Consider the following 24,715-nt stretch of genomic DNA (forward strand, 5'->3'; position numbering starts at 1 on the left):
GACTTGTTTTGTGTTTTGTCTTAATATGAGAGCAGTATGTAGTTTAGTTTGTTTCTCATTTATTAAGGTGGATAATTTATATTTTGCTCTCATTGAATGTATGAGAGAACTGGACTGAGTGACCCTGCACTTCCCGGATTATAGGAAGTACCTGCTGGCTCCAAGAAGCCAAAATCCCATAGAGTTTTATAGAGAAATGAGCAGCTATTACTCAGTCATTGGATTTGTCAGAAGAATCTTTCTTGTTCTGTTAACTTTTTTTAACTTTCTTTCTAATCCTACTTGTTTAATGTTTTTTTTCTTAATTGCAAATTATTCAAGTTATAAATATACACGTGGTGCGCGCTGGCCCCCTCGTTGAACGTTAAAAATGTTTGACAGATTCTCCTTTCAGAGGAAGGAGTGAAGACTTCCAACAAGCTCACTCCTGATTGGTGACAGTATTTGCCCTAGAAACATTTATTTAAAAAAAAAAGTTGACTTAGACCATGGATCTGGAACCTGCAGCTCCAGATCCACATGTGACTCTTTTATCTCTCCATAGTGGCTCCTTGGCCAAACATAAAATCAGTCAGAGAGACTGCTGACCCAGCCATGACGGCCGTCTAAGTCAGCAGCTCCCTGCTAATAACTGTCAAACCAAAACTACCAAGAGAAAACAAATAAATAAAGCCCACAAACTAAGACTACCAAGGTCCAACCATTGACCTGGATTTATGACGTCAATGGGAACACATAAATGTATGTATGTGGTCTTTGGTGTTAATACGTGTGCTGTTTCAATTGGACATCCTACTTTAGATGATTGTTTATTCTCTTTTGTTCAGTAGGTTTGGAGTTAAAGAACTGCAGAACAAATCAGATGACCAACACATGTTTTATTTGGTCCTTTTTTTGGCCATAAACATACTTTCAAAACATTTTACACTTTTCTTTTCAACTCGTTCACACTAAGTGGATCATAGAAATGAAAGCATTAACTTCATTCATGACTATCTCTTTACTGAACTTTTAAAAACTTTTTTTTTTTTACAAAAGTGATCCTCAACGTCTCCTGCTGGAGGCTCAGCGGTAGTGCAGCAGTGAGTCCTGAAAACAAGTGAGAAAGAAAATGTAAATCTATTTATTTTTTCATTTTTAGGTTTGTAAGCAACAGAAGGAGGAGACAACAATATTTTAGAATTAAACAACCAATTACTATAGAATAAGACACAACAATGCAAAGCTCTCAGCAGCAGAATCACTCAGATGGTTTAAACTGATGGTTTGGTTAAGTTTTTCTTCATGGTTTGGAGTCAAACAGTGACTTTAGACTCCAGTTGTTCCTGTAATCAGAGGTAGGCACCCGCCCTGTGGGAGGGGCATCTTTGCTGTGGCGACTTTCTTTGGCATCCAACCCATGGACAGGAGGACATCAGCCGATGGACTTAAGGAAAACTAAACATTAAGCACAATTGTGCTCAAGAGTCTGCAACAGCTAAATGTCGCCCCCAAGTGGTACCTGATGAAACTGCAGGACAACACTCTGGGGGGTTATGGGTAATTTTAAACAGTAGTAAGTTTATTTGTTTTGTCTGTCATAAGTTTACCTAATACTAAAAACAGCAGAATTAAATATTATCTTTAAAATTCACGCATATCTTTAAACACAAATATACACACATAAGTACACACATAACACACAAATACATGCGCACACATACACATAAACATACGAAAATACATACAAATACACACACTAACGCTTACAAACACACTGACATAGAAATATACACATAACCACATGTACATACTAACACCTACACAGAAATACTGACAAAAAGTACACACAAACACACATATACACATAATCACTCACCAAAATACACACAAACATACACACAAACACCGTACTCCCAGAAAAAACAAACACAAATATAAGTACAAACAAACACACATGTATACATTAAACACACACTTAGCAAACACTAAAATATACACAAACACACCCACATAAATAGAATGTCCTTGTTTCATGTTTCAAGTCTCTTACCTCAGTTTTGGAAAGTATATTCGGCCTCAGCTCGCTCACCTTTAAACAGAAAATAGGACGAGTTAAATGACACATTAAGTGTTCTCTTCAAACTTGAAATGAAACAGGTTTTAGTTTATTGATCCGATCTTTTGTAATAAAATGATTTACTTGGCTGGTAATAGTCATAGAGTGTGACCACAGCAGGCTTGAGGTTCTGCACGACGTGCTGCTGTTCCAGAACCAGACTGTGGTTGATGGGAACGTCCTTCTGCATCTGTACACAAACCGCAACACAGATTACAAACGAGGACACAAACTCAACTCTAGAGTTATTCTGTAGCCTCATCTTACCTCTGTAAGGTAAACCAAAACATGGCCGTCTTTATGCTCCACACGATCCACAAGCAGAGCTGTTTTAAGCTGCAAAGAGCAAAACCCGAGACTTCAGTGACTGTTCCTAAATGTACCTGAGCTTTATCATTCAAGAAATAAAAAAGAAACCCGCAGAAACAAAGATTTAACTTACCGTCTCCAAAGACTTCACATTTGGTGTAAATCCAGACAATATTGCGATATCTATGATCACCATGTTTGTGTTTGTCTCTTTCCCAGTGTAACTAAAAAGAGATAAACACACGGCCAATGAAAACACTGAAAAAGATTTTCAAAAATGAAGACAAATAAAAGAAATTAATACAATGAAAATCCTAAACAATCACATGCACAGCACTAAAATGACAACAAAACTAACTACACATATGAACAATAAGTGATAAATTGTATAAATAAATATAACATCAAACAGAGCAGATATAAACTGAAATAAATGAAAAATAATATAGGAGAAGGTTGGAACAAAACTACTATTTCATTAAAGCTTTATTTAATAAATAGTATATTTAATAACAGATAAATAAAAAAAAATGGTTTAATATTCAAATCAAACGGTTTAGTTTTAGTGTAAAAGTCACCAGCAGAAACCACTTTGAGGTATAATCTACAGTTGTGTGTGTAACGTGTGTTGAATCTTTACAGGGACGTGAGCTTCAGAGTGACTTTGGGTCTCTTAGACGATAAGTCCGGTTCTGCTAGAACCTTCACGCTCAGGGTGTTTGTCTCTTTGGGGGTGGGGATGTTGTAGAAGAGAGAAATCTGCAAGAGAGGATGTAAACAAAGAGTCAATTGTCATAAAGGTAATTTAAGTCAAGAAGAACTGTCGGATTTACAACCTCAGCAATAAAAAAGGTGTTATTTTTCTTTCCTGTTTGGAAGAAAGAGAAGACAATTCAGACAAGAAATGACTGAATTATGAAGTGCTTTGAGTTGCACAATGAATGAGAAGTGTTTTTTTAATAAGTAAAGGTTTAATTTAATATGAGATCATACAAACTACTTATTGACGTTTTTGAGGTAAGTCATGTTAATTGCTGAGACTAATCAAATGTCAATGCAGATGTAAGAAAACCCTCTCTTTGCTATACTCTGCTCTATTTTTGTTGTTGAGGGGGTGGAGCAAACTCGTGCTCATCCTACTTTAGGTTGCATTCACACCCAATGTGATTCATATGGCAGGGGATGTCTAGTTTTAATGTTAAGTCAATGTTCAGATGTGTTGGAATGCATTTTGGGTGTCACAGCGTGTTCAGATATCTAAATTAGGGCCAATGCTACGCTCACACCGGGTTCGGAAACACGCGTTCAAGAGGCAAGTTCCAATGAAAAGTCTATGTAAATGTGCGTCATTCAAAACTCTTGCACTTACATATCATTAAACACATTTTTAAGTCAGTTTTTGGCCTCTATTTTTATTTTCTCCCTCCTCAGACTAAAGCGGGACATAACCGTAACATTCTTTCTGAGAGACAATGCTAACCCTTTTTACTAAGGCCCTTCTAAAACAGGGGTGTCAAACTCAATCGCACATGGGGCCAATATCCAAAACACAGCTTATATCAAAGCCCGAACAGAATAGAAACCTTTATTGAACACTCTATAACAAAGTTTTAACAAAATTATGAACTACATATATAGCATTATATACCTGCAATAATGCTAGTGTGAATGCTGAAAGTTGAATTTGGACGACGAAGATACTAGTGCTGGCAGCTGAACATGCTGAAATTGATCTCGAAAAATGCTGAAGCTGATGGCTAAACAAGGTGAAGCTGATAGCGGAAAATACTGAAGCTGATAGCCAGCTAAAATATTAGCTAAATGCCAAATTAGCCTAAAAAAACAAACAAAAAAAAACTTATTTTAGTCAAAATAGCTAGCATGTAGCTGAAAAAATAGCTAAACTTCAAAATATCCTAAAAAAATGAAAAAAAAGCTTAAATTAGCCAAAACAGCTGGTGTATAAACATGAGCTAAACTCTAAAACAGCCTAAAAATGTAAAAAGAAAAGCCTAAATTATCCAAAATAGCTAGCATGTAGCTGAAATGTTAGCTAAATTCCAAAATAGCCTAAAAACAAATCTTAGTAAATGCCAAAACAGTCTAAAAAGCTTGTGGAATGTCAATATTTAAACATTTAAACTGTGACTTTTTCACATAATTATGAATAATTAAAAGGCAGGAATATTATTCCAGAATAAATCAACTTAAACCTTAAATAACTTTCAATATTTTAAACTTCATAAAAATATATTTTATCAAAATTATACAAGTTAGAAACACAAGATAACATCGGGCCATTAATAAGAATAAAATAAAAGGATCTGGAGGGCCGAATAGAATTTTCCAGCGGGCCGGATCCGGCCCCCGGACCTTGACTTTGACATGTGTTCTAAAGGCAAATCTCTCTTTTTTTCATCAGAATCTTGCAGATTCTGCCACTGACCTGCACTGCAGCACACGCAGATCCTTTCACTTCAAGGTTATAGCTTCCTGTTATTTTCTGCAGCACGCTCTCCTGGTACACAAGCTTGTTGTCTGGATTTACGTGGAGCATAAGTTGGCCGCCGGGAGACTGAAGGGTGACCGTGCTTGAACCGCCTGGAGTGAACACCAGGCTGGAGTACAGGGCCAGAGCCTGAAGGGCCACCACTGTGTCCTTCAATTACAGGACACATTACAGGTTACAGCAACACCCGGACTGACTTCACATAGAGACATTTTCTTCAGGACTGTTTACAGAACAAAAAACAAGATCACTAAAGTGTAACACCTGAGTGGAAGAGAATCCTCCGTAATAGTTTTGCTGTCCTGACAGCCACCTGACAATGCTGGAGGCGTAGCCCAGGTCTTCAGAGGTAGGAGATGCACCAAGTTTGGCCATCAGCACGTATGAGGTGATCTCCACCGAGAGAGAATCAAACATCCCTGTTTCTGTCTGTGACCAGTGCAGGAACCCCCCTAAAGGAATGAAGCATTCACATGTCCATCTGTGTCGGGGTTTGTGAGATGACGTCAAGATGATGGGTTCATACAACCATCTGATTACATTTACTGTCCACTAAAATAACTCGTTTTGACATTAATGTTGTTCAACATTTAATATCCATTGTCAGGCATCATCTTTGAAGTCCACAGAGTTCATATGAAGGAACAAAAAGGTAAAACATCAGCAGCATTTGTTGTGTATTGTGGACCTTCTCTTATTGCAGAGTTGTCAAGCTGCTTCAGAAGATGATCACGGGTCTCCATGTCTTCTGCCAGCGTGAAGACATAAGCCAGAAGAGCTGTGGTGTAGGTGTTGCTGAGGTCGGTCAAGGAGTTCTTGAGGCACAACAGGCTTTTATTCAAAACGGGGTCCTTTTCCATTAAGTAAAAAAAATAAATATTAATGGTTAAGTCCTTATGATATGTAAAAAAGATTCCACTGATAAATGTGTATTTTACATACATTTGGGGAAATTTTCATCTCTAAAAAGGCAGCAGTGATATAAGCACTTAGAGTAACCTCATCTGACACTCCACCCTGCAGAAATTGAAACAAAGAGAAATACATTAAGGTGAAGAATTCTTACATTTGAATCTTGAGCTTGTGTTTATTTAAATTCCATACAGGCTGATGTATTTTTTTTTGTATTAATCTGGAGGTTCTTTAATGGTCCCACTCCAACTATATTTGTTTCTATAGTAAAATCAATTCCAGTGACCTTTTAATTATGATTATGCGTTTTTTAAAGACATATTTTAAGCTGTAGCTCAATGGAAATACAATTCTGGTTTGTGGGCGGGACTGTTAGGGCAAATCAACCCAGCTTTGTCTCCTCCCTGTTGCTGAGAGCTCCATTTGAGCTTTTAGCCTCAAGCTAACATTAGCGGCCCTAAAATAATGTTGAACAATATTGGATCAATCCAGCTGTACAGTTCTAAACCAGAATCGCAATTCGCTACAGTGCGAGAGTTGAACAACTCACTCCTAAGCATGAGCGGGTGAGGGTTCGCGCAGGGGAAGGGGGGTACTTTGGCACTCCCATTTCCGTAACTGCGTTATTAGTCTGAGCTTTTTCAAGCATCTGGTTTTCATCTGCTTCTGATTTGAATTAAGAAATACTCAGAAAAGTAGTTTTAATTGTAGATTGTTTTATATACAGTAGGACCTCTACTATGAGAAAAATGCAACAAAAATGTGTTAAAAACACAAAAAGATTATTTTTATTTGAGTGGGTCTTTAAACAAACAGAGAAATATTCCTAAAGCAATATATGTTTGTGTTTTTTTGCTAAAATTGAAAAAAAAAAAAAAAAAAAACAGCATCATCAATTGAACGTATGGCTGGACCATTGACTGTGTTGGAGAACTGGAATGACTGAGTGTGACATCACCCATTAATAATGGTTTACTTCCAGCTCCAACAAAATGAAGTTTTTTTTTAAACATCTTGGAAACCAGACCTCGTCAGTAAGCAATGACTGGACCGAGTCGGTCTGGGTCAACATTTTTATGGGAACCACTCTCACCAATCAGGAGTGAGCTTGTTGGAAGGCCACACCCCTACCATTTCAAAGCAGGCTACATGAAATCTGTCAAATGTTTTTGGATGTTGGGGGTGGGGCCCAGCAGGCACCACCTAATTTTATTTAGGCATCTCATTGGTCAGTTTATAACTTGAACTACAGACAAAATATAATGGAAAAAAATAGGATTATCATTATATTAAAAACGGTATCAGGGCAAGAATGGTCATTTTGACAATTAGAGTATGAATAACTGTTTATTTCTCTAGAGAAGTCTTTAGAATTTTGGATTCCTATTTGGAATGCCAGAGAGGAGGGGTCACTCAGTCCAGTTCTCATATACAGTCATAGATCATAGTTAAACAACTACAACCAAAACCTACTCTGTCTAGATTAACATTTGGGATTGTTCTGACTAGTCTTACCTTCATTCTGTTGTTGAAGAGTTTTCCTGATTGTGCAAAACAGCCATTCTCAGTTTGTTTTCTTTCAAGCCAACTCCTGGATTCTTGAATCTTATCTTCATCGATGAAGATGAAAGACTGAGCTTTGTAAAAAGATCTCAGTACAAACGCAGTCAGCCTGATGAAACCCAAAAACAGGAACCCTCTGTGAGCAACATTTATATAAGTTATGGCACTCCTATTAAAACAACCCGAACTCCAGAGAAGTTTAGATAGCTTTCATGGAATAAAGGAGTTTCATAATAGAATAAAACAGACTTGAGTACGCTGGCATACACCTTGAGCATGATGGTAAACTCGATTCCTTTTACTGACTCAAGTTTTAATGAGTCACCAAGTCAGCTACCCAGATAGTGCAAAGTAACCTGCATGTTTAAATAAACTTAACTTGTGAGTCATTGATTTGACTCAAACTCAACAGGACAGTTACACAACATTTTCCTTGCAGTGTTCTCACCATGTGTTGCCTGGTCCTGATCCAAATGTGGTGTAAGCCCCTTCACTGTCTTTGTAGTTCAGCTGTCTCTGGTAGCCTGCAGTAAAAACACAGATACAGAATAAACACAAATGTCAACAGTCCTGCCCACAACTTAAAAATAAATTTCTAATGAACTCCTGCCGCTCTGCAGAAACTATATCCTAGAAAACAACACGTTTGTAGATGTTGGCTAGAAACAGCATAATTATAATTAAAAGACTATTGGAAACACTGCAAATAAACCGATAGATTATTGGAACGGGACAGAAAAAAAATGCTGTTGATTCTAGAAAAGCTGTTTAGCAAAGTTAAATTTTACAAATCTGAGAAATACTTGCCGCTTTTCAAAAACCGAGACACCTTTTCGGTGATCTCTGGGGTCAACTGGTTGGTGCTTTTCAGGTAATGAAGGATGTAGATGTCAGGAGCTAGCAGAGCCATGTTCTGTTCTCCACAACCATACGGCATCTGCAGTAGTCCATCCAGGTTCTTCAACGCACGGCCCAGGATGTCGCCTTCACGAAAACAGTGAGATAAAAAAGGTAAAGAAGTTTTTGTGTTTGAGAGGGATTGATCTCAGCCTCTTCCCCCATTTTTTTTTCAAAGATTTCTGTCAGCTTGACCTGAATGGTTCTAATTTCAGACAGGATTTGTTTTAACTATGCGGTCAAAATAAAAAATAAAGATGAACAAAAATTAGACATGAATCTCAGCATGCCCCGTGTTCTTGACATGTTATCAAAGTTTCAGTGAATGTGTTGCTTTACCAAGAACTGATACGGTCCCACGGGCAGATCCCTCAATCACATTGTCAGGAAGTTGGATCTCTTTCGTCTCTGTCAAAGCGTTTCCTGCAGAAATAAAAATTATTTCACAAAACATAAATTATTACACTGACTTTGTTATATTTTAAGTTATAAAATATAGAAAATAAGTTGTTTTTTGCTGTTATTATTAAAAAAAATCTAGTAGAATTTGTCTTGGTAAGATCTCCTAAATAATCTGTGATGTCCTGATCTGTTAAAACAAAATAAACCTAGAAATTACATGAATACACTCACATTTAGGTATATTGCTCATATTATTGGAAAAATTATGTACTAAATGCATACATTTATATATCTGCATAATTACTTTTCATGATCAAATGTCTTTACAAGATAATTAAGATTTACTGTCTGTCATTACATGAGACTGAAAAGCTATTAGTTAGGTTGTTTTAAAGTGTTTTTCAAATGTGAAAAGACTTTTAAGCAAAAAACTACACAAACATATTTACTTGTGGACTAAACTGGAAGTCGAAAACTTTATACGAAGAACAAAATATCTTAGCTACATGACAAATGGACACATTAGTAATGAAACATAGAAGAAAAAATATATTTTTCGCATCATTTAGTTTACAGCAACTTACCGTTTGGACACAACAGCCAGTTGTAAGCCTTTGTTACCTCAACTCCTTCAGCCTGAGAGAGAGCACAAAATGATAGGCACTGTTTGGTTAGTCGCAAATCTTCGTCAATCAAATGTCTGACATCCTCTGCATAGTTAACCAATACTAAAATGAAGGATTTCTTACCATAAAATATATAAGGAAAAATTATAAGTGGAGCTGTCTATCTATCTATGGTCATCTTTGTCTGCTCAAGTTCAGGCTGAAAAGAGTCAGAACAAACCTTGACTATAAGAGATCTGGTGACTTTGTCGATGCGGCCTCTCTCTGGGACCTTCACGATCTCGTTGTTACATGAAGCATGGGAAGGTACAGCCTCGGCACTGACCGACACATTCATAACCCCTGAAAGTACACACAAATGTTGACCTCATTGCTTCAAACATGTTAGGACTGTTCATCTGTGTAGAGTATTTGTCTAAAGTCTTAGTCCCAACTAACAGGAAGCCTGCACAGAATTTTAAGATTGAACACCACTTACTTTACCCATAGAGAGAATCTATTCATCAAGATTTTTTTCAACAGGCATACTGCCTTTACATAATGTAAGGATAATAAGGTGAGATGCAGACGTGTTGTAAGTATTTTTCATTTTTTCAAGCTGCAAAGGAGTTATTAGTGATGTTCACGTGTTAGTTGCACGCCCCTTGTGTGCAGCCTGGCTGTAAGAAATAAGCAAATTGGACAGAGTAGTTTGTGAGGATATCCTACGTGCACTCACATTTCATATGGACATTCCGTCTGTGCAGAATTTGTACACGGTCAGGAAGAAGCCAGTGCTTGCATCTTGCTAACGACTAGTGTTGTGGGAAAGTATGTCAGTATCACTAGCATCTCATAAGTGTTTCTATTTTTTTCTACAATTACCACAAACAATCATAATTCTCCTTGAGGCGGCTGTACGAGTCTTAAGTAAACTGCAGGACACACCTGTGCTCCCCTTAAGGTGCATTCACACTGAACCCAAATTAGGCGGCAGAGGCAGCCAGTTTTAGACGCGAATTGAGACAATCGGAAGTCCGGCGGCACGTTTTGAGTGACGGGCGCAGCGCGGCGGACTGGCAGCAGCTCAATTTGAGCGACGTGGCCAGAATTCTACCCACTGAGAAGATCAGCGGGTAGAATATTAATCCAAAGCAACCTTTTTTGTCCTGAACTTCCATCTATTTCCTTAACCCGCTGGAGCCGCAGGGTTGCCAGAGCTCATCCGGCTACTTTGGGGCGAAGGCGGGATGCGCTCTGGACAGATCGCCGGCTTTCGCTCCCGCGGCGGAGCTCACTTGCTCGATATGCTGGCAGGCAGGCTGCTGCGGGGTAAGAAAGCTGTCTCATTAAGACAAAAAGAAAGGAAAAAGGTCCCCTAATTTTATTATCCCCCTTGGGTTAATACCAGACAGCGAGCCTTTAAGCTAACCCACAGAGACACAGAAACACAGTGGAAGTGGCTGTCATCCAGCCACAGCTCCTGGAGTGAGATAAGAATCCCCTGGTACCGGGAAAATCTTTAAATGATCACATAAACCCAAACATGGAGACGTATAACCGATGTTTTTGTAGAACCTGATTTCTCAACATCATCTGTGTCTTCCATACATTCTAAGTGAGATATCCACAGACACCGCTCCTTATAGCGATCATCCTAATAAACATTTACGGGTAGCTCCTCCCACATGTGGTCATGGTGTCAAGCTCAGGCAGGAAGCAAGCAGCGTTCGATGTGAATTCACCTAGCGCCCCCGTATGGGCGCATGTGACTAAGGACTTCAGTTGATCAGTGAAAAAGACCAAAGACAGATATTAAAGTCAGAACTTCACCTAGTGCTACAGAAGCCAAGTTCCAGCGAAGGGTTTTGCGCTCATTCCCACACAGGCAGGATGTGTACAGGTCCCCAGAGAGGGCAGTGAGGGTGTAGTCTGACGAGGGGGTCGGAGTCACCTTCACCTGTCACAAAAACACAATAGCGCTTTGATTAGGGACTCTGGAAAAGACTGTCAAAACAAGCCTGTTCAACCCAATTACAGAGCATAGGGTGTGAAATAAAAACAAATGCAACATCATTATCACGTAAACAGCGACGAGTGCTGGACTGTCACAAGAACAACCCCACCACGCTGAAGCCAGAGAAAGTCATTCACTACCATGATGCAGCTGCTCAGGTAGTTGAAGACTGTTGCCTTCAACTCAAAGTTCTCCCCCCTGATGATGGAGTAGGGCAGCGTCAGCTCAAGGAAAAAGGGCTGGAAAACGGTGAACTTCTGTCGAGGAGCCAGACCAAAACCTTGAGAGGACAAGCAGAAGGTTTCCGTCTCCCATGTGGTGATGGTGTCAGGAACAGTGTGGGTCACTGTCTTTTTTCCAGAGTCCCTTGATCAGCAAAAAAATGTAACGCATTAGCAGAGCATGGACAAATTGTATGACTAAAGTCAATCTACTTCCAGAAAAAATAATAATATTTTGGTCAATTCTTTTTCAAATTTGTTTTTTGGCATTAAAGTCTCACTCCAATAAGTGTTTCCAGTGGTCTTTTGATCCTGATGTTGTTGTTTTTAGACAAAATCCAAAAACCAGTGTCGTTTTCTGGATAAAAGCTTCTGCAGAGCAGCAGTAGTTCATAACAAATTCCTCTTAGAGGGTTGTGGGTGGGACTGTTGGGGTGGAGTAAGCCTGCGCTCATTCACTAATAATTCAAGGCATCCTTTGAAGCTCATACGGCTGCCTCAAGGGACGTCTCCTGCTAGCTTACAACTCCCCACACCCCCAACTCATTATTCCCTGTTTAACAAAAATGACAAGTAGTATGGGAGCTATCCAGACCTACAGTTTTGGGCCAGCTGCCACCTCAGACGAGAAGATTAAAGACGTACAGTCCACAAGTGTGTCAGATTGGAGAGAGCTTGTGGTTAGACGACGGTAGTTTGTATGTGGCACATATAAGCTTTTTTCAAATTTGCACACCTAATACCCAGTGAAAGTGAATTTTGGGCTTAGCGATGACACCCCGACTCTACCAAGACAATGACATCTTGGCGAGCGACCGTAAAAAAATAAATAAATTGGCCGAAAATCTCTCATGGTGCCAAAAAAATTATTTATTTTATTAAATAACCTAACAGAACCAAAACTCACAATGAATATCTTGAAAATTTTTTGAAATGATTATGGGATGGCCAAATGACCCAAGGCTAGGCAGCCATTTTGTGGCAAATTTTAAGATTTGGCGATTTTTACAAATTCATATATTATACGAAAAAGAAGCAATTTTCACACATATGCCGTCAACTTAAGTCTACAACAAAGCTTCTTCAACCCTGGTAAGAGACCGCCATCTTGAATTAAAAAAACAACAAAAAAAACATCTTTAGCACCAGGTGCAAACGAAAATTCATCCTATAGATTTTCAAACACTTCCTATAGCATCATTGGGAAGCAATTGGGAAAAAAAATGTTGCAATTAGAAGTTTTACATATTGCATAGATTGCATGTGGTGAATTCGCAAAATTGACGGTCCCCTATTACTTTAACATTTTATAGGAAGTTGTGGCAAAATGATAACACAGGATATGAACATATTAGGAATGTAGCCATGGTTAGCAAAAAAAAAACTCCATTGCTAAGGAAATCCTAAAGTTTACTTTTGCCTATTCTTCTAAAACTTAATGTTGACACGTCGGCATCCCCTTGTGAACAAATCATAAAATGGGTGCTATGGAGATAAAACCAAAAGAAAACATTCAGAAATAAGTGTTTTTCTTTTTTTACATCAATTTATCACATGCAGATCTGACTAGCCTGGGTCAAATGCGAGCAAGAACAGGGGCAAGTAAAGAGGTGGGCAGTGAGGATGGGTAGAACCTGAAGGTCATACAACGCCACTCGAGACATTAACTTTTCTTTATATTTGTCCTTTATCATGAGGAAAATGTTACAGGAACCAACACATTCTCATCCCCAACTCGTCACATGTTGATGTTTAGCTAAGGCCCCTTCTGCTTTACTTTTTGAGTTGGGTGTCCCCAACTTGTCGTTTTTTTAAATGTAAGCTGTTCGTAAAATCAAGGGTGTGGAACCGGATGCAGCACCGCATGTGTTACCGGATGCGCATTGGTCCTCGGGACAGGCCTTGTACCGGTACCCTAACCTTAACTGGTACGCATATGGTACCGGTTCGGATCCGGTACCACCTCATCTGGTCCGGTTGAGTACAGGTGCGCTATGCGTTGCGGTACTGGACCGATTCTGGTTTGTGGCCCGGAGGTTGGGGCCCTGTGATTTAATAGGAACAGCCAGTACATCAAAAAATGACGAGTTGGGGACACCCAAAACGTCAAAAAGTGGCGTGGATGGTCCTTAACCAAACGTCAATATGTGACAACTTGGGAATGAGAATGCGTTACAAGAACATCAAAACAACAAAAACAGCATTGGAGTGGGTCCTGAAAATGATTTAAACTGAAAATGATTCCCAACACTTATACAAATATTAAATTATTAGAGGAGTTAAGTTTGTGTTTCCTTGTTTTATACACTCAGTAAGAACTACTACATTTTTAAAATCACAGATAAATTCTTTATCTTCAGACTTACCCTACTTCCACCAAATCCCAAATCCATGTTTCAGGGAAAAATGTGCGGACTGTTTCTACTGGTTCAGGACTTGGCGCAGAGTCGTAAGCAATAGCAGCACTTCCGGTCTGTGCTTCAGGAACAGCTCCAGCTGGACCTGGTGAACCTAATCTCATGCTCATTTGAGGAATAAGGGGCCCATTTAGGCGATCTCTATAGAAACCTATACCAGAAAAAACAAGGAAATAGTTTGACAATCATTTCATTCGTAGCAAATTGTTGTCATGTGACACTTTTTACAACATTTCTCTGTACCTCCATCCATTCCCATATGGTACTCCCTCCCCTTGAATTTGAGGCATTTGGGTACTTGTAAAATCAAGTTTGTTGCAATCTTCAGTCCTGTGTTCTAAAAAAACGTCAACACAAACACCAAGAACAAGTTTAGAGAGGTTAAACCATCTGTGAAAAAGTTAGATGTGAGGGGAAAAAAAACGTAAAAATGTAGCTATAAAATGAGAAATGTTTTGCAAAGAACTGTAAGGTGCCAAATTGTACGTTATAAGCAGGAACAACAACAACTAAAAAAAACACTTTTTAAGTCCAGATATGGAATTAAGATCCCATGATGCTCTATTCTGCCTGCATTAAGTGCACGGTTACCTTTACTGACCACTTTATCAGGCACACCTGTCCAACGGCTCATTTCAGCAAATTTTTAATCAGCCAATCACATGGCAGAAACTCAATACAATTATGCATTGGTCAAGGAGATCGACTACGGTTCAAACCAAGCATCAGAATGAGGAATTAAGGTGATTTAAATGTCTTTATAAATGGCATGGTCTTCATGCCAGATGGGCTGGTCTGAGTATTTCAGAAACTACTGGGATATCCCCCAAAACCATCTCGGTTTAACCCTTCTGCTTGTTTATATTAAAAGTTTGTGCGCTGAACTTTTTTTTTTTTTCATTGATTTAGAAGCTTTACTGGTGTCCAATGACAGACATGAAGACTTGTCCACCTTTGTCATGGAAGGACTAACACCTCAATGTAAGGGTGGGGTCATCTGGACCCCATCAGAGAGCACGAGGGTTAAGGAGAATGGCAGAAAAAAGAAAAAAAATCAATTTAGCGGCAGATCTTTAGGCGGAAATGCCTTCATGATGTCAGAGATCAGTGGAGAATGGCCAGACTACTTCCAGCTGATAGAGTGACAACAGTAACTCAAATAACCACTGGTTACAACCGAGGTCTGCAGAAGAGCATCTCTGAACGCACAACACTTCCAATTTTGAGACAGATGGGCTACAGCAGCAGAAGACTTCAGCGGGTGCTAAGAACACGAAACTGAGTGTAGAGATCACACACTCTCATTAAAACTGCACAATAGACAATTGATAAACGTAGTTTGGTCTTATGAGTCTCAATTTCTGCTGTGGCAATTGAGGCTACAATTCACACTGGATCACCAGTATTGGACACTAGAAGACTGGAAAAACATCGTCTGGTCTGATGAGTCTCCATTTATGCTACATTAGGATGGTCGGGTCAGAATTTGGCATCAACAACATGAAAGCATGGATCCATCCTGCCTTCTATCAACGGTTCAGGCTGGTGGTGGTGTAATGGTGTGGGGGATATTTTCTTGACACATTTTGGGCCTCTTAGTACCAACTGAGCATGGTTACAACACCACAGCCTACATGAGTATTGTTTCTGACCATCCCTTTATGACCACAGTGTACCATCTTCTGAAAACACGCCATGTCATACAGCTGGAATCCTCTCAGACTGGTTTCTTAAACATGACAATGAGTTCACTGGACTCAAACAACCTCTACAGTCACCAGATCTCAACCCAATAGATCACCTTTGGGATATGGTGGAACGGTAGATTGACATCATGGATCTGCAGGATCTGTGTGCTGCTGCCATGTCAATATGGACCAAACTCTCTGAGGAAAGTTTCCAGTACCTTACTGAATCTATGACATATAGAATTATGCCAGTTCTGATAGCAAAAGGGGGTCCAACCCGGTACTAGCAAGGTGTACCTAATGAAGTGGCCAGTGAGTGTATATGTGATAACCTTAGCACATAGCATGTATAATCACAGGACCATTGCAGATTGCACTTGAAAATCTGTTGAAAATACTGACCTGGAACACTGCATAGGCATCATTCTGTCCAAACATATGAGGTCCATGTACTGCTGGCAAAAGGTATCTCTTTGGTCTCACAAGCAAACACTCTGGCATTTCTTGAATTTCATAAGGGATATACGTCCTTTTTAAAGGCAGAAGCTCATAAATCTGAAAATCAAAACAGTAAATACCTGATCAACAGGACAACAACATATCCCAGAAGTGATATTTTATTGAAAAGCTGAAATTGGAAATGTTTCACCATTGGGGACCACATACCGCATGAATGTTCAATTAGCTTTAAAAGTAGGCAGTTACCTTGTCTGCATCCAGGGTACCTTCTGGCTCCTTAATGAGCACGCTCTGATCTATAGCGCTGACACCACACAGTGAGTTTGGGTGGGCAGACAACTGCATTTCAGCCTCCTCTCCTGGGACAGCTGAAGAGGGGGAAAACTCTACAGACACCTAGCAAAAACACAGAACACAGACTGTATTTCTTTCGTTTTAGGAGAACAAATGGTTGCTGTGACGATAATCCATATTTACTAGTAAGATGGTTTGAGATCTTCCATTTTTCTGCACAAACATCAGATTAAGGCTTAGTGGGGTGCTTTTTTTTTACACCTTAATAATAACACGGTATTAATACATTTAATACCACTTAAGGTCAATATAAAAATACAAAAGAACAAACAATCAAAGTGTGCACAAAGAAACCATCTTAGATATCAAAACCACAATGAAACAACAAAAGTTAACAAAAATGTTTGAAGTGAGACGACCAGTTTTTGAAATGGGCTATAAATTTGTAGACCAGGAGAGGGTTAGTCTTCCTGATATCTGGGGGGTGTTGGGGAGTCAGTGGAGCTGCTGAAGAATAGGTTTAACATGGTGGAATTGAGGGGGTTTGTTATTATCTGAACAGATTTACTGAAGTGAACAGAAGTGCATTTTTTGGAAAGACTTCCCTAGAACCTAACCACCTTCCTTTAGCTCATGTGGATTTTCTATTTACACTCACCTCATTCTTGAAGCAGTCCCCAGTGGACAGAAAAACGTGGTGCGCAATGAATTCCTGGCTGGGGAGAACGGCGTACGCAACAATCTGGACATTTGGCGCCATGTCAGGAGATACGTTGAATGTGAACGACACTTCTCCCTGATTCACTGCAAGACAAAGGTTTTAAAACTGGGACTCAACCAAATGTACCTTCATTAGCATAATTAGCATACAGTATGTTGGGTTGTGGTGCAGTCTGTGCTAAACATAATGCTTTAACCCTGTTTACATACCTGGCACGTCGTGCACCTGGATTGTTTTATGCCCTTGCATGTAAATGACTTGTTTGGATAAGACCTAGAAAATTGTAGAAAAAAAATACCAAATGGTCAATGGGCAGCAATACAACATAATTTTGTATAATCTAATCTAATCTAATCTGAGATTGTCTTTAGATATTTTCTGAACTAAGTCTCCTTCACACTGTAATTTTGTATACATTTCGATTTTTTTTTCTTATGCAATAAACCATAATTGCTAAGATTCTGCATTTGGATTTGTGCTTTTTTAATACAGTCTTGTGTTTTCCTAAATAACCTTTACAGATGTTGACTAATTGCACATCAATCCAAAGACATGATTTTTTCCTAGTTAACTTGTTGTCATTTATATTCTAACTAGTATAATCATTCTCAGGTCAGTGAAATGGTATTTATTGAAAACTATAAACATTCTACCTATAAAACGCAGTGTGTAAGCCTACAAGTTGGGAATCTGATGTTAAATTGTAAAGGTGGATATTATATATCTACAAACACATTACAGTATCTGAATACCCACCAGATACATGACATCCACTGAGCCCTGAGCCTCTCTCACAAAGGTGTACTTTATAACGATCTCCTCATCCTTGTTGCAAGAAAGGGACCCCTCCCTCTTGATCTCCAGAGAGCTGGCTGTTGCAGCATCAGGAGAAGGAGGCCTGGCCATGGTAATGGTGTGAAAACCTAACTGATTAAAAACTTGTCGATATTGAGGGTGTTCCAGCGTTGCTTTGTCGCTTACCTTAAAAAGAAGTTTATTTTTTTTTATTTCTTTAGATAAGACAAGTTCAGAGTTTATGTTTATGCATTATAGTATTGTGATGTTAGCCAACAATTAGCCTTTAGCTTTACTTACGTGGAGGTTGACGTCACCAGCAAATGTACTTGTACTAATTGAGAAAGGGGCGGTACCATTGGAATCAGTCGTAACTCTGATCTCTTCTTTAGGCGACCACATCCAGCCAGAAAACACATGTAACTGCATTCCAACTATGGGAGTGTTGTTGTAGTGAACAGCTTTGACCTATGGAACCAACAATTCATTAAAATTTAAATATGACCTAGCTGTTTGATGAAATATTAAAAGAACCAGCTGAACTTACCTTTCCTTCCAGAGTTGAATTTTGGTTGTAAATCTTGGGAGTGTCAATGAAAGATAGCTTCCCAATAACATAAGAGAGCTGGATTGTCTTTGCCCGTTCCAGTGAAATCTCTAAACATTAAAAAGAAAAAAATATAGCTATCATCATTTTCAGAGGTTCTATGTCTGCTATCTTAATGTTGCAACATCTATCCTATGCCCCTTTGAAATAAAAAGCATCAACACTCGCCTGTCCCCTCCTCTTCTACAGAGGCCTTCACATCCAGGTCATCTCGCCAAGCCTTTGAGTCAATTCTAGTGAAAGTCGACATACTGAATTCCAGGGTGGCGCAGCCGCTTTTATCTGTCTGAGAATTACAACAGTGCAACGTATCATCAGGTCATGTTATGATGTTAAAATTCATGATAATTGGTAAACACTGATGTGGATGCAACTCAAACAGTTATGAGCATTAATGGCTCTGTTTATAGTTTAAAAACATCACCTTTATTCAATATTCATTAGTAGTGCATCATCAAAACATCTAAAGACATCTCAAATCTATCTATTGAAGTCTGTCCTTCAAAAGCCAAATCACTTTGGGCCATCTGCAACTCAAAAAATAAGAATTACATGTAAACATCATGAGTTTTGTTTCCATTTCATAATTAATTCTGTTAGTTGGTGTTGGAGACTAACATCAATTTTTTCATGAAGAGAAAATGTTCCTTCATTTAAGGTCATTTTTGTTGCAGTCAGCCTGTCTGCTGTCCTTCATGGGCTCAAAGTGCACAGAGAAAATCAGTCGTAGAAGAGATTTGTGGAGTAATATTATCTTTTAACGAAACCCTGCAAGCCATACCTGCTTCGTCTGTGTGTCGCATAGTTCAGGTATCTCAGGAGAATCGTCCTTGTTTGATGTCATACCATAATAAAAGCGCATAATAGGTCGGCACATCTTAACCTTAACGGTTCCTGGCACAGGCTGTCCGAATGTGTACCTATTAAAAAAAAAAATCCAAGTATTTGGCTTTCTTTGTTTTAGAAGGGTGTAAAATTCTTTATTGAAGATCATTGACTGTATCAGAGAACTGGACTGAGTGACTCCTCCCCCTGTTGTTCCAAAAAGACACTGTCCACAGGCTCCAAAAAGCAACAATCCCATAGACTTCCATGGAGAAATAAACAGCTATTACTCAGTCATTATATTTGTCAGAATAACCATTCTTGCTCCGCTAACTTTTTTTTTAACATGTTCTTAATAATCCTCATTTTTCCACAATATTGTTTCTGTAGTTCAAGTTATTCAAGTTTTAAACTGAAGACTCAGATGCCTCAGTAAAAGTAGGTGATTTTGTGCTAGCAGGCTTTCGAAGTGGTGGGGGTGTGGACTTCCATCAAGTTCACTCCATGTTGGTGATAGTGGTTTCTATGGTAACAATTACTCGGACCAATTTGAACTAATCACTGCTTAAGCCGTAGTCACTACTGCCCTTGCAGGTGGATACGGGCTGTCTGCAGGTAAAAAAATAGTTTATGCCCATTTTAATTTCTACAAACATGCTACTGATGTCAGTAAGGATGAAGGAGGTAAGACGCAGACATGAACAGATCCCTAGAATATGTCAAAAAAATTATGGAAAATCTATGATAAACCTGAAATGAGCAGTGTGTAACAGACATCCCAGAAGTTTCAAAGAACTAGAAGACTTTTGTAAAGAAGAAATTATGAAGTTGTACCTCTAAGAAGATTATTATGTTATGCTGTGGGACCTCTCGATGCGCCCGCTGTGCTGCTCAGAGCAGACACTTCATACCAAGAAGTGCATTTATTTAAAAAAAAAATCCATTTACAGTTTTGTGAAATATGTCTATTTTGATACGCCTCAAATACCACCTCCTCTAAATGCAAAAACTATTTTTTTAAATGCCAGTTTTTTCGAAATTGTGGTGTTTCCATTAGGAGAATTTATTATCGAAATTCCAATTTGCGAAATTTCAGAGTTAATGAAAACGCGACTACTGTATCTCACGATAAACGTATTCCATGCATGACAATGTTATGTTCTGTTTCATGAGATGGACTCACTAACCTCAAGGGAACTGCACGACACACCAGTCCCTCCTTTCCACAATCTCTAAGTACCTGAACAACCCAAAAACGCTCAGCACTCGTATGGGGGTTGACCTGCGGGGGCGCATGTGACTAAGGCTTTACTGACAACATATGGCTCCAAGATGGTGGCCTAAGTATTGTGAAAAAATGGTAATTGAATCAACTTCATTTGGTTGCAGCCCGAAGTAAGTAATTTTTTTATGGGTTGACACACTTGATCCAGTTCTGAGACACAGTCAATGGAGAAGACTCAAACTTACTTTGCACAAACTTCTACATCAACCTCTTCCTGCCCGACACTTACTTCATCTTTTGCATTTAATGTGACCTCAAATTTAGGCAAAACTGAAAAAAAAACACAGAAGTCTTTTGAATGTAATAAATAGAAACAGAATGAGTTTGTAAGACCTTTACGTACCATACTTCTCCACCTTGAAGTTGTGATACACCTTATCTTTACCCACTGACAGAATGATTTGATGGATTCCTTCACGTGCCTCAGAGCTGAGGGAGTACGACAGCTCTAATATTTTACCATCCGACGTCTCATTGAGCCATTGTCCAATTCTGTTTCCAAGAGGATCCTGTTTGATGACACGATGAATGATGAAACTGATATCATACCAAAAGATGTTGACATAAAAATGCAATGTTCACAAGGCAGAGGGGTGGATCGTGAACCACAAAGTCAAAGTTCTGGGAAGATGTGTCTTGGAGGACTCACATCATCCTGGGCCCAAAGTTCCAGGTCATATTAATGAAAGATTCAAATTACGTTCTTGAAGTAAATTAATAAATAAATCAAGTTTTTATTGATTTATAGAACTCACACTAAAAGATTTCACTGATGAAAACAAATTAAGCAAAATTGCATTTCTGCGAGTTTATTGAGAGATCATTTAATTGCTGATATAACTGTAATTAAAGTCCCCCATGACATTTTTTTTATTTAAAAAATACATTCCTTGAAGTTTCTTAATTATGATTATGAAGTTTTTGACCAAATCCCACAACCTAAATATTTTAAAAAGCTATTTCTCATGTTGATCTGGAGCTACTGTTTCCTAAATCTCCTCTGAAGGGGCGTGGCTTTTGGAGCTGAGCTGGGCAGCCCCGCCCCTGGAACTTTCATTACGGTCAGTACTAGTCAATCAATGACTCATAAACACATTATCATTACTATTATTATATTAACTGTTTATTTCTTGATTTTACACATAAAACAAAAAAGTTTAGGGACTTAAAATTAGAGAAGCATTTCAGATTACTGCATCTAAGAAGTGGCAAAACATCCACATTTTTTGCATTTAAAATTTTTTCAAACCGCTTGAAAAAAAATCAGAAAGAAAAGAGCTGCTACATCATTTTTACGAAGAATTAAATAGTACCAATTATGACATCTTGGGTGATTTGGTAAGTTTTTACTCACAACAATGTTAGTTTAAGTTGCAAAAATATGAACAAAAATGGTCCGTCTTCACCTACCCACTGACTTAAATTTGGTCCACGTTTTTTTACAAGGTGTAACTGAATTATAAAGAATTAATTACCAAAACAGCTTGTGCACTTTAAATGGAGCAAGTAGTCATTAAGAGAAAGGAATAACAATAGAGGAGTTATTTTCTCCATAAAGTTTTGAAAATTAGCAAATCTCAAAAACTTTAAAGTGTTTTTTGAGATTCTATGGAAGCAGCCATTTTGAAATGAGTAAGAAATGTAGTTCTACTTTCTCTTGTGAAGTGATGATCAACTACAGAGCAGAAAACATCCACATATAATGGGTTTTAAGCACAGTTTGAATTATGCAACTGAGATAGTGGTCTCAGAAATCCATGTATCCAATATATGACATGAATGGCTATGTAGGGTTAAGGATTTAAAAATCTGAATAGGACAAATACGTTGAGCATGCTGACCTAGACATCATTTGTGTTTTTCACAGAAGAACCATATTAATGCCATTCTGAGAATGTGTTTTTTTTTCTTGTTGACTGAGCCAAAAGATAAATATAATGTTGAGGGAATTATTTATCAAGTAAAGAGTTATTGTGTTGTCTTACCTGCAGTTCAATGACGTCAAACTGTAGAAGAAAAAAGAAGCACAACATTTACTAGATATACTTTGATGTGTAATTGCTAAAGTAAAAATAGGTTTGACTTCACGTTTATCAGAGCAGTTCATGAGTAACCTGGCATTTCTGGGCTGCAGCTCGCAGAGAAAAATAGAACATGTGAAAAGCTGCAGAGTGCCTCTGCTCTGACTAATTCAAATGGTTTCTACTGAAAGGCTGGTGGTTTCACTCCTCGCAACTCCTCCACAAAAATCAGAGTTTCCCAGTTATTCTGAAGCCTAACATTCCTGAAAGTCTGATAAAACTGCAGGCACTCCTAGAAATTGCATTTTTTAATTGCATTTATTTGTTTGGAGATTGTAATAAATAACAACCAAAATTTTTGGCAAAGAAATGGTGTGTTTTACCAGGTTATCCCAAAACATCTAATTTCCACCAGAAATTCTCAAATATGCAAAAATTAGTAAAACATAACAAATTTATTTGTTTGATATGTTTCAATAATGTTAAATTTGGCATTTATGTAAAGGCTTTTTCATCTTGAGTCATGCTAAATTGCTAAATTAATGTGTCTATATCTAATTAAAAGCAATAAAAGAAACTACAAAACTGCATTACTCATTTAGACTACATTTGTTAACACTCAGGAAAATGAGAAAACGTGAAAACTTACCAGCAGACTTGCAGGTCTTAATTTACCGTCCAATGCAAAAACTCTGAAATTTACTGGAAAAAAAAAGATGAGAAAACAATTCTGCATTTAAGTGACAGTAAAAAAAACTGATTACAACTAAATACCTGGTTATTTTAATGATGGAAAAATAACTTAAAACCATAAAATGTACACATTCCTTTAAATAAAACAAAAATCTGATAAATTTGAAGGTGTTCACCTGTCTGTCCGGGAAGATAAATTGGTTTATCTGTTTGGACAAACGGTTTCGGCTGAAAGGCTTTGATCATAATCTTCTGGGATTTTTTGGAGTGAAATGTATTACTTTGCACCGATACTTCCAGCAAATGCACCTCTTCATTCTGCACTGTGGGTGCCTATAACAAAAAAAGTAAATATGTTCAGAGCTGACATGGAAACACTTTCTGCTTCATGAAAAAAAAATAATAATAATCTCATAATCTGACCTGAAACTCAGCACATTCATGAAATTTCTTGTCTGAAGCCTTCTCAAACAGAGTCATGTTTTTGTCTCCATACTTCAAGACAACAGTCATGTCCACAGCTTGATTGAGCTTCAGGAGACTCGCACAGAACTTGGCTTGAGTTCCAGATTCAATAACTCCAGGAATAGCCACGATATACTGTCTGCAGGCAGAACGATTCCCATGCAAATTCAGCAGTTATCTCATTAGCATCGACAACAACAACAAAACAAACCACGTGATACTTTACCAACACATACATTTAATACTGTAAAAACTTACATTTCTTCTTGAGCGTGACCCAGAGATAGTTTGCACAGGAGGACACAAAGTGTCCATGTCAAGGTCTGAATCCCAGGAAGACCCATGACGGACTGACTGAGTTTGGTCAGAAACTACTGCTGATAAATAGCTTTGGATTGCAGAAGTCACGCCCACCTTCACTTGTCAGATATTGTGAAACGACTTTAAAGTCCCACTCCAGCTTTATAGTTTTTTACTGTAAAATCGTTCCCACTAGTCTTTTAACGATGCTAACATAGTTTTTTACCAAACAAATAAAACAGCCTGCGTCGTTTTTTATGACATATTTTCAGCGGCGCCACAGGAGAGTTCCTCAGAAAAGCTCATCTGGGTTGTGGGCGGGGCTGTCACCGCAACAGTTGGCTCCGCTAATTTTCCCATCAGCCCTTTGTTTACACTCTCTCCCGTTACGTCACAGCACCTTCACAAGCCCAAGCTAGGATTAGCGTAGCAAAAAATGACACGAACAATATCAGGCATATGCAGCCGTCCAGTTTTAAGCCAGGTGGCAGCTCAGACGAGGAAAATGAAGACGTCATGATGTCTATTTGTCTGTAAGTGGAAGCTTCAGAACAGCCGCCCACGGCAGTGACTGACCCGAGCTCCGTCAAACACCCGACTTTCATCTGCTCT

General features: G+C 38.5%; 1 protein-coding gene across 1 annotated transcript; it reads right to left on the reverse strand.

Annotated features, from left to right (window-relative positions):
* Positions 1–858: 858 nt before the first annotated feature.
* LOC112149312 (alpha-2-macroglobulin-like protein 1) lies at positions 859–24,399 on the reverse strand. The gene is made up of 36 exons (XM_024276954.2): positions 24,062–24,399; positions 23,762–23,942; positions 23,515–23,671; positions 23,295–23,347; positions 22,610–22,630; positions 20,968–21,133; positions 20,810–20,894; positions 19,296–19,434; positions 18,683–18,800; positions 18,455–18,564; positions 18,208–18,375; positions 17,869–18,093; positions 17,322–17,385; positions 17,050–17,195; positions 16,344–16,493; positions 16,041–16,193; positions 14,194–14,287; positions 13,900–14,101; positions 11,453–11,678; positions 11,129–11,255; positions 9,537–9,658; positions 9,275–9,326; positions 8,628–8,711; positions 8,199–8,375; positions 7,840–7,915; positions 7,344–7,500; positions 5,859–5,933; positions 5,605–5,767; positions 5,181–5,368; positions 4,854–5,066; positions 3,048–3,166; positions 2,541–2,631; positions 2,366–2,434; positions 2,183–2,288; positions 2,033–2,071; positions 859–1,089 (listed from the first exon to the last, which is right to left on the reverse strand). The coding sequence occupies exons 1-35, from the start codon at positions 24,145–24,147 to the stop codon at positions 2,034–2,036; spliced, it is 4,401 nt and encodes a 1,466-aa protein (XP_024132722.1). The 5' UTR covers positions 24,148–24,399; the 3' UTR covers positions 859–1,089; position 2,033.
* Between the last annotated feature and the right edge of the window lie 316 nt (positions 24,400–24,715).

This window comes from Oryzias melastigma, linkage group LG13 (genome assembly GCF_002922805.2).
Source record: "Oryzias melastigma strain HK-1 linkage group LG13, ASM292280v2, whole genome shotgun sequence".
Classification (NCBI taxonomy): domain Eukaryota; kingdom Metazoa; phylum Chordata; class Actinopteri; order Beloniformes; family Adrianichthyidae; genus Oryzias; species Oryzias melastigma.

What these genes read in the sequence shown, in the direction of transcription:
- LOC112149312 (XM_024276954.2), bottom strand. Translation starts at nt 24,147, where the DNA reads ATGGGTCTTCCTGGGATTCAGACCTTGACATGGACACTTTGTGTCCTC. An exon ending in CCATATGGGAATGGATGGAG is followed by an intron (nt 14,102 to 14,193) that starts GTACAGAGAAAT and finishes TTTCTGGTATAG; the next exon opens with GTTTCTATAGAGATCGCCTA. An exon ending in CTGCGTGTGCTGCAGTGCAG is followed by an intron (nt 3,167 to 4,853) that starts GTCAGTGGCAGA and finishes CCTCTCTTGCAG; the next exon opens with ATTTCTCTCTTCTACAACAT.